Consider the following 16,714-nt stretch of genomic DNA (forward strand, 5'->3'; position numbering starts at 1 on the left):
TGCCAACATGGATTCTGCCACTTTATTCACATAAGAGGTCACAAGCCACAGGACTTTAAAGTGCGTGAAATTCACTGGCAATAAAGCCGCACACGTATCGGCCTCCCCCGCCCCCCACTGCCTCACTCCATTCACCGTTCCTCGTCTGGGGGCAGGGGTTGGCACCCGTCATGAGAGGTGGGGGCCAGCAGGGAAGGAGGATGGCAACGCTGGAGAGACAGGAGCGTTGGTGGCCTGACACCGGGGACGGAGGGGACTGACCACAGTGACCTGCACACTGAGGGCAGGGCGGGGTCCGCCCAGCCCCTCGAAGGCTGCGGGTTGAGTTTTCTCCACCTATTCCTCACGGCCGGTCCCTGGCATCTCAGACAGACTCAACTCCTCCTCCTGCCCCGTCTCTGGTTTTCCCTGTCATGTATGAGTAGTTCAGAGCCCACAGTTCAGCCGGAAGGTGTCCCCCACTCACGACCAACACAAACCGCAGCGGAAGGTCATTTCAGGATCACGTGGGGCTGCCCCCATCAGGCAGGAAGGGGCTTCTGGCAGTTGCCGCTGGGAGTGTGCCCTGTGACGTGCACGTGCCCACAGTGTGGTGAGTGAGAGTGGGTGACTGTGTGTGTGTGCGCGTGTCCCACGAAAATCCCTGGACAGCCGCTCAGCCAGAGGGAATCCCGCTCACTCACTGCTTCACGGGGCAGCCGGCGGGGCTGGAGGGAGGGGGTGATCAGCACAGACTGGGAAAGAGCAGCCTGCTCCCTATTCTGACCCTCCCCAGGCCTGTCTGTGCCTGCCCATGGCCTTTTTACCCAGCACAACGCCCCCTGCTCCCTGCCAGCTCAGCACACCGGCCACAGGCACTGGGCAGCTCCTCGTGCCGGCCTCTGCTCGCTGAGTTCTTCTGTGTCCAGGCAGCCCCTCCCGCCTCCCCCAGGCAATGAGACAGAGCTGGAGGGAAATCTCCCACCTCTCTCCTTCCCCTCCCTCAGGAATGGGATTTGGGCAAGGACCTCAGAAACCTTGGCTCAAACTCTACCCCAATCTACAGACCTTCTAAAAGAAATAAAGTGCTTTGCTCTGCATGAATCCCAGAGAGAACGGCACCACGGACTGGCCCAGGCAGTCTTCCTGACACTGCAAACACCCCCTGCCAGTCCGCAGCGCACACACAGGACGCCATCCTAGCTAAACACGTGCAACGTGGGAGCCCCTGGCCCACCTCCGACACACACCGTCAGCTCGCCCTTTCCAACAGCAGGTGCTACAGACAGGAAAGCCAGTCACACCAACGACCTTCCCCCTAGTCCTGGCCGGCACCCATCAACCCGAAGGGATAAGCAACAGTGGCTCCGTGGGCCTGGCCTCTAAGGGGAGCAAAAGGCCTGGGAACAACTACAGATCCAGGGAAGCAGAGCGCTCACGCCCAGCCTGGCACGCCTTTCACGCTTCCTCCGTAGCAACACGATGCCTGCCTGTGGTTGCTAAGCTAGAACTTTGGGAGGAGCTAAGCAGGCACCGGCTCTCGCTCCCGGGCATCTGAAACACATCCTCCAGGATACACAGAGGGTCCTCAAAGCCTGCTGGGCCCCAAGCTTGGCAGTTGTAACTGCTACCATCAGGCTGATTCCCACTCTGCCCCTGGAGGGATGGCCCTTAGCTCCCCTCTGCCCAGCACTGAATGTCTCTGCTCAGGACCCACCCTTCCAGCTTGAACCCTGCCAGGAAGGAAGAGGTGGCGAGGCGACCCATCTCCCCGCTGAATCTCTTCTGTGCCGCCTGCTGGGCCCTCCTTTAACCCAGACCACTCACAGGCTCCAGGTACGAAACGTCACTTACCCTGTCCTCTCTGGGTCTTAGGACCACAGAGAGACAGGCTGGCAGCCCAATGACCTAAGGACCCTTGATTCGGAAAGCTAGAAACACAGGCTGATGCTTGTTAGGAGCTGCCCGAGCTGATTTCCGAGGCCCACAGCTGGGGTGACGAGAAATCAGCCAAGCATACATCCCCCACCCCGCGCCTGCGCCCTCTTCCTCCGAGGCCTGAGCAGCCACTGCCGATGCCCACAACGCTCATTCCTGGGAGCCCCAGCCCCAGCTGCCTGTCAGTCCTCTCACTGAGACAGTGTGGCTCCCGCCGGACCCGATGAGGCCTCACGATAGAGGGAGTGGGTGGGGGGTTTTCTCGGCGTGGGAGACGGAGCAGCGCAGGAACTGAGCAGCGGTGGTGTGCGCAGGGAAGCGAAGACAGTGCTGCTACCATAAGCGCGGGCGGGGCCCGGCGGGGCTAAAGGACGTCGGTCTCCCTCTCGATCCCCACGTACTTGAGGGCATCAGCCTGGCTGTACCTGTCCCAGAGCAGGAGGAGGAAGGAGATTACCATCAAGGCTGTTGTGATTAAAAAGGTGGGGTCCCTCCCGTTTCACTTCCCTCCCACTTCTTAACAGGCCAAGAGTGCTCCTCCTTCTGAGACAAGGCACCGGAGATCAGAACCAAGAAAAAGCCTTGGCTGCCCAAGGACCCTCTCCTTCTTCCACATCACCCACTTAAGCCCCCCCCAGTCAATCCCAACGGCCACCCTTTCCACCTCTAGGGCCACCTCTGTCAGACCAGTCCCGGCCGCCTCACCTGTAATCAAAGAAGAGCTCTTCGCCAGCTTGAATTGCCCTCTTGGCAAAGATCCCGATCCGATGGTCCCCGTTCACCATGACCACTGCAAACAGGACAAACCCAGGGCTGGGCCCCTAGTCCACCCCAAACCAACAACCAGTCTGGCTCGGGATGGATCTTCTCTAAGTTCCCAGTGAAAACATAAATGAAGTGGAGTTAGAAAGTAGCCAATAAAGCTGCCTGGATGCTTTTGTATCTCTTTTTTCTCACAACTGACATGGGGAAAGAATTATCTTCAAAGGGTTTGTGTTTTGGCGGAAATGTTTAGAATGTATTCACTGGAAAAAAACACTGTAAAACTGAGAGACGGGCTCAACATGGTATCAGACATGAATCATGATTCTCTCTGGACAAAAAATAACTCAGCTAAAAAAAGTAGTGGATAGAAACCGTAGTAAATGAAGCATCCGTTCCCCAGCCCCCCTCCCAGGTCACCAGGAACTCACCTTTGGCATAACAATTGGGGTTCACTGAATGGTTTGCAAATCGAATTTTGTTTCCTTTGCGGGTTGCGTCCACTACAAAATCTGCGCAAAGTAAACCAAGGGGGACCGTGAGCTCGCCAGGCAACCGCGCAGCTGCTCGAGCCTGAGTTTAACATCGATCACACGGTAACGGAAACAAGACAATCCAGTGGGAATTCTGAAGCCCAGAGTACTAGTAGGAGCTGGGAAAGCAGGCAGCATGAGAATGCAGCTTAAAAGAAAAAACAAAAAGGAATGCAGCTTCATGCGGGAGTACTCCCCGTGGGTCCCCCCCTCGCTGGAACTGTGGAGCTCCTGCGCTCGTCTGGGAAGGGAGAGTTCTGAGGTGTGAGTGCTCAGTGCTCCGATTACAAACACGACCTGGAGATGGAAGTTCTCCCAAAGCAAGTGAACTGTGGCGCATGGTGTCTCTGAGTTCAATCTCGCCACCTTGCTCTGTGCATCTGTTGGAAGATTCAGAGCTGACCTGAACCTGGACCACGACAAGGCACATCTGGTAGGAGGACCTGCTCAAGACCACCTTGGGATGAGGGGGACTCCGTACCGTTGTTGAGGTTGAAGAGGAAGCTGGACATGTACTTGTCATAGACCTTCCCTCGTCGGTCAGCCTCGTCCTGAGAGATGAGCTGCGGGGACAGCAAAGGGCCCGGCGGGGGGTCAGGCTGCCTGTTCCAGCACGGAACCCTGCCCGCAGATGGGGGAACCCTGCCCGCAGATGGGGGTCGGGGGCCGCGGTGCTGGTGACACACACTGACACTGAGTGTCACGAGGAGAATCGCAACATGCTGAGCTCAGGGCGTTCCGTGTCAATCCCCACCTAGGTCAGTCCCTACCAGGGCCGGCCAGTGTGGAGGCTGAAAAAGGCCCCCGCCGGCCCGCCCCTCTCATGTGGCCTGAGCTGCCAGAGAGGTGGAGAAGAGTGGTTCGTCTCAGGACTGCACACAGTTCTGTGGGATCCCCGAGAGGCCACATGAGAACTCGCTGAGTTATTTAGAGATTCATTCACAGAAGTCTGGACCACAGAAAATCAGGGTTTCTCAACAGCAGCTCCCCAGAAAGAGTGTGGGTCAAACCGGTAGCACTCACCTCCCCACAGTACTCAGAAATGAACTCGTTCTTCTGCACAGACTCCTTAATGAAGGTGCCCCATCCGGCCACATCCGAGGGGGCCAGCAGCAGGTGCTAGGGAAGAGAGGCAGACCTCAGACTACAGGGTGTGGGTGACCAGAGCTGTCTGTGCGAGGTGTGCATGGGGACGGTGGGGGTGGGGGGGAGCAGGGTGGAAAGAACTAGCAACTGTTAAGAGGATCTGAAAACAGAAAAAGGCCTAGGCCACCCTGCTCTGGTGGGAGGAAAACAGAACATGACACCCCTTCCTCTAGAGCTGGGACCTTTATTAATTCAGTAAATGAGTGTCTTTCAGGATTTAGCAGGCCCTTGCATGCACAGACCCAGGACAGGAACCGGCAGAAACAGGCCGATGGGGTCTGTCGGTCCTCCCTGCTCCACCGCCCAGCCCAGAACCCTAGAAAAGCCCTCACCTTCTTGAGGCCCCGCTGGATGCTGCAGTTTTTACAGGAAACCACTTTGCAGTCCCAGTGCTCGGAGGCCCCACAGGTGAGACACAGGTCGGGGTCGCACTCCCGCACGGCCAGGTAGCACGGACACTGCTTGGTGTTGCACTGGGTCTTACAGCGGCAGCCAGGGAAACGATTCTGACCTGGGCGGGGCAGCGGGCAAGGTTAGGGGGAAGAGCTGGCTAGTGCCGGGTCGGGTCTGACTCGGGGACAGCGGAGAAGTCAGTGTGATGTGTTCAAGGGTATTTGGTAAAACAGGAGGGCAGTTCCCTGCCCGATAATCATACACTCAAATTCTTGCCCAGTGAAAACAGAGCACTTCCCAACATTCACGCCTGAGAGTCAAAAAAGCAGGTTTCACTATGGAGGTGCAGTTCCTCGAGATTCCCCAACAACGCTCCCCCTCCTCCTGGCTGGTGGGGTTTGGAAGGCAGGCGGGCAGTGCCCCCCAGAAGATGAAATCAGTGTTTTTCACTGGTAAGCACTCAGCATCAAAACTCATCTCAAAAGTCATTCTGAGAGCCGAGTGCATCCGTTCCGTGCCACCCCCCTCCACCCCTGCCCCCACCCCAGTCCCAGCGCCCCTCTTCTGTGGTTAAGACTGACATCTGCCACGGGCTGGAGGTGTTTCCAGCACAGCTGCCTGGGCACCGAGTCCCACAAGGGCTGCCAGCAAACTGCCTTGAGGGGGAAGGGCACGGCGGGCTAAGGAGTGAGAGAAGCACGTTGAGCTCCATCCTGCCGCCTGCTAACAACCATGCTAACGACCAGACCTGCCTGATATTAAACTAAACTGGTCATACACAGAACTGTAACCTGTGTGTGTTATAAAACATTCTGGAAAGAGGGCTGTGACTGCTCCATAAGAAAAAAGATCCTCATGTTCCTTAATTCTGCCCTGGAAGGTGAAGTTGGGAAAGCGTCTGATTCCTGTGTAATTGTTGTTTTTAGAATCACACAGGTAAGGGTTTTTAAAAAACGGCATTTCCAGATCTTCAGTCTCTTATGGAATGCCTAAATTAGCACAGCAAAGAGAACGTCAGAAGGCCCGCAAGCAGCAAGAGGCGCAGGAGGCTGGGCAGCCTGAGCGGCACCGAGGGCGCCGTTCAGCGGACACAGGGAAGCAGAGGGGCCCTTACAGTCCGGGTTGCACTGGCAGAACTTCTCACAGAAATTCTGGGTCATGATGCAGGGGCAGGTGCTGTCGCAGGGGCGGTCCGGGTGGTCGCAGGGCTGGTAGTTGTACACTTGGGTGGAAGAGTTATCTAGGAGGGAAAAGAACAGACCAGGACACTGCGGGGCCCGCGCTCCCTGACTGCCCGCCCTCCCAGGTGTCCAACGGCACTAATTCAGAGAAGGCCTGTTCTAACCACGACCTTGGACACACATTTAGCGCCTGAAATGAGAGGCAACCCTAGATGACGGTTGTTTGTAAGCTACAATGGGGTGATTCATTTTGTGGGGAAAGTGTGGAAATAGTCCATCCGGGATTAGAGTGCAGCTGTTTTGAGCACTGAATGAAGTCTGGACTGGAAAATGGCATACTATGAAGGTCAGAGGCCAAAGGCCCCTAACTCTACCTCCTAAGAGGTCTTTGCAGCTGCAGCGAGAAGCTGAGCTATTCTCAGCTGCTGCGACCTGCCGACATGGTGCACGGCCAACAAGTGCAGCCGCAGGCGGGCGGGGGAGGGCCGCAGCGTGAGACCCGCGCTGCACTGCGGAGGGCCCTGGTGCGGCCTACCTTTCTTCAGCTGGATCTTCCTGCAGTGCGCGGCCCACAGCCTGGAAGAGAGACACAGGGTCTGGGTCAGGGTCCTGGGGGCCTCTGCAGATTCAAGTCAAGGACGACGTGACCTACTCTGAGGGACTGCGGTTTGATGGCTGGGCAGTGTCCTCCCAAATCCCCGCACAGGAGGCCTCTGCTCTGGCACCGGGAGGCCAGGGTCCACCCCAAATGCTGCTGGACTCCGCCTCTAGACTTACACATAAACAGCATCCCCACCCTCAACAAAGAAACACACATAAAACAAAAGACAAAAAGCTAAATCCGACCCTCTATTTCTATTATAATACTATTGTTTCTGCCTCTCCTTGGCCTTTGGGGAGGTGAAAATGTGGGGGGCGTTTCAAGATGGGGAGGTGAGGAGGATTTCTGGAAGTACGCTCCGAGCGAAGGAACTGGAAGGGAGCAGCCACGGGGAATTCCTTCTGCACCTGGAATCGGTGTCAGTTCCTTCCTTCAGTGGGGGATCGTCATTAGGGAACCAAGCCAGGCAGGATGTCAATTAAAAATAAATAAACTAAGCCCCGGCTGGCGTAGCTCAGTGGACTGAGCACAGGCTGCGAACCAAAGTGTTACAGGTTCGATTCCCAGCCAGGGTACATTCCTGAGTTGCAGGCCATGGCCCCCAGCAACCGCACATTGATGTTTCTCTCTCTCTCTTTCTCCCTCACTCCCCTCTCTAAAAAATAAATAAATCTTAAAACAAACAAACAAACCAAAACTTCTGACCCTAAGCAAAGGCTAGCTAGAAAGAGTCATTATGCAACTTAGATAAGACAATACAGGAGCCAACAACAAAACACCTCTGGTCAGGGCTGAGAAGTGGGCACCGTGGTGACCTAATCACCGCGGGGAAAACGGCCTCACCGTGGAGCAGTGAGGCCAGCTCTCCTCCCGCTGGCCCAGAGATTAAGAGAAAACCAAACAGCTATCTCGTGACCCTCGGCATCCAGGGACATGTGAAAGGCTGGCCGGAGGCAGGGACCCACGGGGAGCGCTGAGCAGACTGGCCCCCCCGCTGTGCAATGCCAAGCGGATGGGCAGTGGCTGCAGAGGGAGGCAGATGGGAAGTCTGCGGGGAGGCCAGAGCCCAGGAACAGCCTGTCCACAGAAAGCCCTTTGTCCCACCCTTGCCTGTGCTTTCTTTTCTTCTTCTGCGAGGGGTTCATGAGCTCATCTGTTGGCAGCTTCAGGATAAGTGATTCTTTGACTGCAAACTGAAAGACCTGGAAAAGAAATCCAACAGGGCCTGTCACTCCTTCTTCAGCTACGTGGTCATACAAGTGACCCAGCCGAGGGAGGGGCTTAGGAGGGTTCTAGAAAGCTCTAGGCAGCTGACTGAGCATCCCTGCAGCCAGAGAGAGACAGAGTGACGATGGCTCTGAAGTTACTTCTCGCGCATTTAGCCTGACTTGAGAAAGGAGAGGGTATTGAACACAGTTAACAGCTTTCCTGGTTGGTAGCTTTCACCTACTGCTTTACCTACAAAGGCCTGCATGTGAGCTGATTCTTAACAACAGTATCCGTCTCTTCTCAGGAGGGGCAACTTGGTGTACCTTGTGTAGTGGGTGTAAGATCTGACATACAATGGGGGCCCCCAAAACCAGAATTATCTTCTGGAGGGCAGGCCCCTTATAGTACAGGACTCCCAAGCTACGTGAGTGTTCCAGGAACCCATCTGCATCAGTGTACCAGCTGGCATTGTTGTGAGAGGCTGAGGTTTTTTTGGAAGACTCTTTCAACATGTTTGCCCATTTCACGATGGGTGATTTACCAGTGCACCTGCCCACGCTGTGCTGAGTGCTCAGCAGCTTTTGACCAACAAGTGCATGACTGCCGTGCTCCACCCTCCCTGTTCACCCGATCTTGCCCCAAGCAACTTTTTTTTTTTGTTTCCCTGGATGAAAAAAGTCCTCAAAGGGAAACACTTTGCCAATGTGGAAGAGGTGAAATAAAAAATGGCAGAAGCACTGAAAATCATCAAAATCAACAAGTTCAAAAACTTTTGAGCAGTGGAAAAAAGGCTCAACAGGAGTGTTGCATTAAATGGAGAGTACTTTGAAGGTGACTGAAATTTAAACATGTAAGAAGTAGACAATTTTTAATCTATAAATTGCGGGTTTTTTGAGGCCCCCTCGTATACTTGTACTAGCTCCCTCTGCTGGTACAAAGATGTCATAGCCTTGACTGCGGGAAGGTGGGTTCCCTTCCATTGCTCTTCTCCCTTTATAGCACTCATTTGTAGCTCTTTCCCACCCACCTCACCCCTTTTTTGGTTACGGGCCCTTTTGAGATTCTTTGAAAGTATAAATCTTCTTCTTAGGAAATATGCACGAAAATTGTTTTGTAGCCAATTTGACAGATAACTTTAAGAACCTGTGTCTCAGGGAAATAGGTCTAAGCTCCACAATGAAAGCAGAGGGCACTTCGACTTGCGGTTGTACTGCTCACTCGGAGTAAAGGGAGCAGAAAAAGAGGCCGCAGAGACTCCTCCAGAAGTTAGGGAGCCCAGTGGGCAGGGCGCGCGCTCCGGTGCTCCCTTCTCTGCGGACAGTCTGGCCCGGTCACCTGACTCCTGGTCCCTGTTCTACAGTTCCTTCCTCGGCAGTCTTGTCCTGCCTGCAGGCCATCAGTGGCCACCGTCAAAGCATGACTCTGGGGACGGTACGAGTGAGCAGGGCAAGGTCTGGGCCTAGAGCTGGGGGTGGTGATCGGAAAACCCCGTGGTGGGGCAGCTGTGGGAAAAAGCCGTGCGGAGACCGATGGAGGGCGCAGCAGCTGCGCCTGAGGAGCAGGAGCATGCTAGGTAAGAACATCCCCAGAAAGACCTGGGATCTCTTCTAGGAAACGGATACATGTTTAGAAGAAAAGGAAGGAACCAAAAAGAGAAGGTAAAAGTGTGCTGAAACATTCAGAAGAACTAAACAGTGGTTAAAGACAGAAATGAGAAGCCAGCAAGGACGGCAGGTCCCCAAGCACTGCTAGGCCCGGCCTTTGCGGGGGGCCCGTGTCTGGAGACTCACTTCACAGCCTAGCAGCACAGGCACAGGGGGGCTGAGCCCGAGACAGCTTCGCCCCAGACAGGCGGGCCCACCAGACAGCACCGGGCTGGCAGAGCGGTGCACGAAAGGAGGGCCCGAGCTCGCCCCGGCCGCTTTCAGACAGTACCTGCTTGCATGTCTTTGTCCCCAGCAGCCTCGCGATGGAGCAGAAGTTGTTGAAGTAGGTGCCGTGAAAGACGCGAAAGAGAGACTCTTCAGCCCCCGTCCACTCCACAGGCTCCGAGGGCGCTTCCACCACACAGAGCTGGGGTGGGGCCGGACTCGCCTTCTGTTTTGTGGGCGTCTGGCAGCGAGAGTTGGCCTCTGAGAGAGGAAGAATAAGAGAAACAGAAGAAGGAGCGCTGCAGCTATCACCAGGAGCTGGCCACCAACTCAGCAGTACTTTACTTAAAAGGCAGCACACTTAGGAACAAAAATAATATTCCCTGTCTCCACTGCTCATAGGTAAACCTGTGGAAAAACTAGCAACGTTATCAAACATAGCAATGGTAAGTGTTCGGAGGTGACCCCGGGTTCACCAGGGTCCTTGGGTGGGAAGAAGTGATCACTCTCTGTTCACAGTACCTGAGGAGCTGGAGGCCCAGTCATTGCCCGTGTCCCTGTCACTGTCCCCTTCTTTAGTCTCAGCCACAGCAGAGGCTGAAGTGTTGGAGCAGGAAGCGCTGACCACGTGGTGCCTTCGCCGGCGACGGCCGGAGCACTTGGAGCGAGGGTTGTGGAGCATGGCGTACTCCTTTGCGCCTTCCTGCGGCAGACACGTTGGGGGCAGAAAACCGGAGTGGGCCCAGAGTCACCGTACCTGTCCCACCACCACACAGCGTCTTCTTCAACACCTGTGCTTACGTGCGACGATACTGTCTTTTTAATTTGTCTGCTGTCCCAGATAAGTGTGACCACACAACAGCCGCTTAGCAAACACCCTAAAACTTAGTAACTTACACCTCTTCATAAAAGAGCTATCCTAGAAAGCAGTCTTAAAGAGATATCGTCTATGCATCTGCAACTTTCCAGTGAGCTGTATCTAAAATTCATTTGCATATTAATTGTCCGGAATTTGAGCACACATTCTGCTGTAGATGAGGTAGTGAGGTGCAGAGGGGGAGAACCTGCTTGAGAGCATACAGCTCATTTTTCCACCGTCCAAGGCCAGGGCTCCTTGTCCCCAGGCCACACTGCTCTCTACATTCTACTGCTCTGCCTCTGCTTCAACAAAATGTGTAACTGCTGATTTGTACAACATTACTACTCAATTTTGGAACTTCCTTCCAAATCAGTGTATTAAACTTGGAAGAAATAATTTTTCACTTTTATAGCTACGTTTTTTTTTAATCCTCACCCAAGGATATGTTTTTCATTACTTTTAGAGAGAGAGGAAGGGAGAGAGAGAAACATCCACATGAGAGAGAAACATCAATTGGTTGTCTCCCATATGAGCCCAGACTGGACATCGGACCCACAACCTACGTATTTGCCAGGACTGGGAATTGAACCTGCAACCTTTTGGTTATGGGACAATGCTCCAGCTGAGCCACACTGGCCAGGTCTGCTTTTCTTTTCTCTTTTTTTAAAGACCAAATAACTATCCTTCACCTTGATTATCTGTCTTCTTACCACCCTTGGTTCCCAAAGGCTTCTAGCTATTTCTGAAAACTAAATCTACATGTAAAGGATGAAGATTTATCACTAATAAGGATATTAATGGCAATCCCAAAAGTAAAGTGTCTTTTTTAAAATGTGTGCTTGCCTCTCGCATGCCCCCAACTGGGGACCTGGCCAAAGCCCTGGCATGTACCCTGACTGGGAATGGAATGGGAGACCCTTTGGTTTGCAGGCCGGGGCTCAATCCACTGAGCCACACCAGCCAGGGCTCAAAAGAAAGTTTCAAATTAAGTGACTCTGGCATTATGGACCTATGCTAAGATGTGACACACACAGCATCACTTATATTTTTACTCAAAACATTTAATGTAAGTATAATGAAGCCTTCACTATAATGAAGTCCCCTATTTATGGGAAATAGGGGACAGAGTAAAAAGTTAAATGGCACCAGAAGGAAATAACAGAGATGCAGAATATGGGACATCCTACAAGGCAACCAGCCTAACTTTTCAAAAGAAAAAAAGAAAGGTGTGATTATTTGAGATTAAATGAGACTGAGAAACTCTGGCAGGGTAGCTCAGTTGCTTGGAGCATCATCCCAATACACCAAGGTTCCAGGTTCGATTCCCAGGCAGGGCACAACCAAGAGGCAACCAGTGAATGCATAAGTCGATGGAATAACAAATTGATGTTTCTCTCTCAAATCAATAAATAAATTTTAAAATAATGAAAGAGCTTGAGAAGACATAATAACCAAATATGATGTACGGACTGTATGATCTTTGCTTGAATAAAAAACTAACTATACTGGTTCTACTAAAAAAATCTGAATATGTAAAAGATAGATGATGCTATAGAATTCTTGTTAATTTTCTTAGCTGTGATATCCAAGAGAATGCCTTTATTTTTTGGAGATGCATGCTGAAATACTTAGCAAACAAACATCACAATGTCTGCACTTATTTTCAAATGGCTCAGCAAAAAATACATACACACAATACAGGAATAAAGCCAATATGAGAAAATGTTATTAAATTGAGGAAAAAGGTATCTTCCAATTTCTTTGCATAATTGAAAATTTTCTTAATAACAGTTTAAGGAAAAACAGTCCAGCATTTGAATATGCATTGATTTCTAAAAAGCAGCAAAATAAAACGTGTGCATATACATTTCTGTAAGCTAAACATAAACGCACAGCTCAATTCAAATGACACGGCTTCAGGCTCTGCGATCTGAATAAACGGTACCTGGGGCAGGAGAGCTGTCAGTGCTCTTCGAACCCCGCCCTGTAAGACCCAGTCCACAGTCCCGCTGCCTCCGTATCTGCGAGCGCCTGAAGAGCCGAAGTCCCGCTTCATTTGTGCTCTACGACCCCCGCGCGCTACGCACGGCCTCACTCGGTCTGTGTGCCCAGGGCCAGAGAGCCCAAGGAGCACTTCCTGCTCGGAGAGTTAACAGTGGTGCAGCGGCTTCAGAACGTACCAGCAGAAGGAAGCAGTCCGCGCCACACGGCTCCGGTTCAATCTTGATCTCTTTGTTCTTGCGCTTATACACGTTCGGGGTGGCGTGGAAAGCTGGAAAACACAACACTGTCCTGTCTCCAGTGGTTCGCTCCACTTGGCAGCAGAGGGAGGAGCAGAATGGAGTTAGGGAGTCGGTGAGGGAGGATCTGGGTATAAGCAGCTGCCGTCAAGGTGCACAGAATTTAATCACTCCCGGGACCAGCACAACCCTTTCAAGCTAGGAGCACTAGGAAACGACGACGTGGACGATTATTCTGTCCTGACCCTGCAAAGCGCACTGCACTACAACTCAACACGTAAGCACAGACTGGTCCTGAGTCAAGCCATCTTCAGGTCGGGAGCAGGGACTCCCTATGACAAACTAAAGTAAAGAGAAGGCAACGGTGGCCAGGAAGGGAAGGCAGGGGGGCATTCAGAGCGGCCCACTCACGGTGAAGGAAGCAGTCGTACTTGAAGCAGCGCCGGCAAAACAGGGTGTGGAAGGAGTGCAGCGACTGCTCCCGCTGCACGGACTTGGCGTTGGGGCCGTCGATGTTGGGCGTGCACTGAGGGGGGAGCGCGTTGGGGTCGGACATCTCTGTCAGCTCCCGGTACCTATTTAAGAAAAGAGAGGTGAGCGTTCCTCCCGAGGGAATGCCTTCGCCGAGCAAACACAGACTGGGTGCCGACATCACCCGGGCGCAGCTGGACAGCAGAGTCTGTGCGGTCTTGCTGGTGACAGCCTGGTGTACAGTGAGGCTGGCACCCTCTGCAATTATGACGGGCGGGTGTGTGTCTGCAAGTAGGGGAGGGAAAGGTTTGATAAGGACGGTGCTGGGGTAACTCTCCAGAAAAATGGCAGAATTATAAGAGCTCTCTGCCCAGACTTACTCAAAAGCCAGGAAACAAGGACCCTTAATATGGGAATGGGTATTTAGGGGTAAGCCAAGTCATAATCAGAAGTGTGGGCAAATCCTCGTGCACTTACCATAACTAAGGCTTCTTACTAACCACAGTGCAGGCCTGAATAAACATTGTGCCCGCTCACTCTACATGGCCCGAAGGGGACAGCTCTCCCTACCTCTCCTTCATGTCATCTGGGACACCGTTCTCAGGGAACATGGAGGCAATTGCACTGAAGATCATGTCATTTGGGAACTGTTTCTTGGAACTCTTTTTGTTGCCTGAATTAAAAAAGAAAAAAAGCTCCTGAGTGCTATCTATAATTAGAATATGCAAATGAGACTGATGGTTTTTCCTTTTGTCACAGCACTTGAATTAGAACTGGTTTGTAAATCTAACCACTGGCTGTTTAGAAATAGCTTCTAAAGAAGGTCAAGGCTGCCTGGCCTTATCTAATAGGCTACCGGTAAGTAACGAAATCAGAGTCGTCTATACATTAACGACAAAATTCACTGCCTAAGATAGACACTGGGGATGAAAACCAGAGTTTTTATGGAGACCTGAACATACAAGAGTTCCATCATAATGCTGATGCTGAAAAATCAAGACTGGCCCTAGCTCTTGTGGCTCAGTGGATAGAGTGCCGGCCTGCAAGCCGAAAGGTCACTGGTTACAATCCCTGTCAGGGCACATGCCTGGGCTGCAAGCCAGGTCCCCAGCTGGAGGCCTGTGACAGGCAACCGATCGATGTATCTCTCACACATCAGTGTTTCTCTCCCTCTGTTTCTCCCTCCTTTTCCCCATCTCTAAAAATAAATAAATAAAATCTTTTTTTTTAAAAAGACTGATACTGTATTATAACTTTGTTTTAACAAAAGAGACACTATGTCCCTGGACATATAGTATAATTCAATAACATAATGTATAGTTAAATGTGAAATAATTAAATATTAACAACATGGAAAAATGCTCATAAGGTTACATAAAAAAGGGAAATAGAATTATATATATGTGCATGCACACATGGCACAATCCCAGTTTCACGTAACACAAACAGGTTGACATATATGTACTTAAAAGTGACATGTATTTGACACATAACAGTAGAACAGTGTTATATACATAGGTTTTACATTTTTTTAGGTCTAGAAGGAAATCTTAATGCTTGTTATTCCTAGGAAGCAGGATTACAAGGTAATTTTATTTTGTTCTTCATAACTTTTCATGTTTTCCAAATACACTTTTATAATTAGAGGTGAAAATGATTATACTCTAAGCTCTACTTCTTCTCAGCTAGGTCATGGCTGTCACCTAGGTCGCGGCTGTCATGGTGAGCTATCAGTCAGCGATCACTCTCCTCATTGTCAGCGACCCAACGCCGGCAGGACACCTCTGTGTTCTCCTCCCCCTCCCCCGTCTCTCCGAAGGGGAACGGGGAGGCAGTGCTGCTTACCTTCGATCGCGTGCCGTTTCCTCTTCCTCGTCACCGGCAGATCTTCTTTGCTGTCGTCTTGCTTTCCATCGGAGGTGTCATTGTGCCCTTCTTCCTCCTCATCTGAGTATTGATTCAGGGCATCGACCAACTCCAGAAAAACAGCATCACTAATGAGCACAGACCCAGGGATCATCTCTGAAACATAAGGATGACATGGAGGAGCAGTGGCTGTTTCATCTGCCACCAGTCCTCCTCCTCGAGGGTCCTCTTGTACTCGCTCCTGAGGCCCAGCTGGGGGACGCGTGTACACGTTTATACAGGCCACCAGCGAATTACAAGAATTTGATAGGCTCACACAACCCCAACAGTTCGGCTGACTGGAATGGGAAATCAAGTTACAGGCTTTATTCTTACTGGGTTAGTTCACTTCTACAGTCACAGGTCAAACTGTATTTATGGTCCAAAACCTCAGAGAAATGTGCAAATAATATAAATGGGACAGAAAAAGAATGATGCAATGAAAATGTACTTGGCTTTGCTGCTAATTGGCCAGTAGTGACGTCTTTGAAAGAGACAGCATTTTTATCTAAAATCCTATTATACGGGGTTATACTACACCGTAAGAGAAAGTCTTTGAACACTAGGGGGCGTAGTGGACAAATGCACTTCAACATCATAACAGCACCCACAGCTGTCAAAAGAGCAGGCTACTGGTTTGCAAATCCACGGGAGTCTCCCCCCATCTCCTCACCTCTTGCACACTGACAGCCTTTTCCAGAACCACTAAATCCAAATGACTATCTCCTGGGAAAGTCGACCGAGGGGACATGGGGATCAGAGTCAAGGACAGAGTTCGGCTCACTGCCTTTCTCAGAGAACGGAAAATGAAGACTCAGTGGCCTGGGACGGATTTATAGAAAACTTCTAACATCAAACCAATTGTACACGGAACTTTCTCTCCTGTCACCGATTACTATATGATCCTTTTCTTTTCTTTTCTCTTTTCTTTTAATTGTTGTTCAAGTACAGTTTTCTGTCTTTTACTCCCATCCCAGCCCACCCCCCATATGATCCTTTTCTATCCTTTTAAAATTTAACTGGAATATTTTTAATGTAAGATTCCTGTTCCCAGCCAGGCAACTGCACTGAAACACCCTTCGGGTGCGCGCTGCGAGGCCGCAGATAAGAGGCAGGCGATGACGGGCCGGAGAAGAGGCGCCATCCCGACAAAGTCTGCCCCAAAGGGCCCAGCACCACTACCTTCTTCGCCATGGACTTTCCCATCGTAGTTATTGATCAGCTCTTCAATGAACGTCTCATCTTCTTCCTTCACCTCATCCCCCATGTAGGGAATATTGCACAAAACTGTTTCATCTTCTACCTGAAATCAAACCAGATGTGATTCCTTCCACGAATCCACTATGCATCTCCTCTTTTCTGGTTAACTAAGTCTTTGCTGAGCTTTGTTTGCTGCTTCAATCTCCTAAAAATGACTGTGGTCACAGCTGCCCGCATTTTAAAAACTGGCCATTTGCCCTGGCCGGGTAGCTCAGCTGGTTAGAGCGTTGTCCTGATGCGCCGAGGTTGCGGTCGGCCCCAGTCAGGGCACGCGCAAGAAGCAACCACTGAGTGCATCAGTAAGTGGGGCAACAGATCCATGTCTCTCCCCCTTCTTTCTCTCTACCTCCCCCGCTGTCCCCTTGA

General features: G+C 51.5%; 1 protein-coding gene across 6 annotated transcripts in view; it reads right to left on the reverse strand.

Moving 5' to 3' along the window:
* Positions 1-16,714, reverse strand: part of EZH1 (enhancer of zeste 1 polycomb repressive complex 2 subunit) — a 28,266-nt gene continuing 11,552 nt past the window's right edge. For 4 of the 6 annotated variants that reach the window (XM_028520297.1, XM_028520301.2, XM_036033931.1 and 1 more), the window contains 16 exons: positions 16,271-16,391; positions 15,029-15,205; positions 13,754-13,856; positions 13,124-13,287; positions 12,653-12,744; positions 10,136-10,316; positions 9,678-9,874; positions 7,644-7,735; positions 6,468-6,508; positions 5,866-5,991; positions 4,691-4,869; positions 4,236-4,331; positions 3,694-3,775; positions 3,111-3,191; positions 2,623-2,707; positions 1-2,342 (listed from right to left, as the gene is read on the reverse strand). In XM_028520297.1, the coding sequence (XP_028376098.1) occupies positions 2,282-2,342; positions 2,623-2,707; positions 3,111-3,191; positions 3,694-3,775; positions 4,236-4,331; positions 4,691-4,869; positions 5,866-5,991; positions 6,468-6,508; positions 7,644-7,735; positions 9,678-9,874; positions 10,136-10,316; positions 12,653-12,744; positions 13,124-13,287; positions 13,754-13,856; positions 15,029-15,205; positions 16,271-16,391 (1,878 nt within the window). In that variant the 3' untranslated portion in view covers positions 1-2,281. Of the gene's footprint in view, positions 2,343-2,618; positions 2,708-3,110; positions 3,192-3,509; positions 3,593-3,693; positions 3,776-4,235; positions 4,332-4,690; positions 4,870-5,865; positions 5,992-6,467; positions 6,509-7,643; positions 7,736-9,677; positions 9,875-10,135; positions 10,317-12,652; positions 12,745-13,123; positions 13,288-13,753; positions 13,857-15,028; positions 15,206-16,270; positions 16,392-16,714 lie in introns of those variants that run through there. The other 2 variants (XR_004904922.1, XM_036033930.1) reach the window with 2 other exon arrangements.

Source organism: Phyllostomus discolor, chromosome 8, assembly GCF_004126475.2.
Source record: "Phyllostomus discolor isolate MPI-MPIP mPhyDis1 chromosome 8, mPhyDis1.pri.v3, whole genome shotgun sequence".
NCBI lineage: Eukaryota > Metazoa > Chordata > Mammalia > Chiroptera > Phyllostomidae > Phyllostomus > Phyllostomus discolor.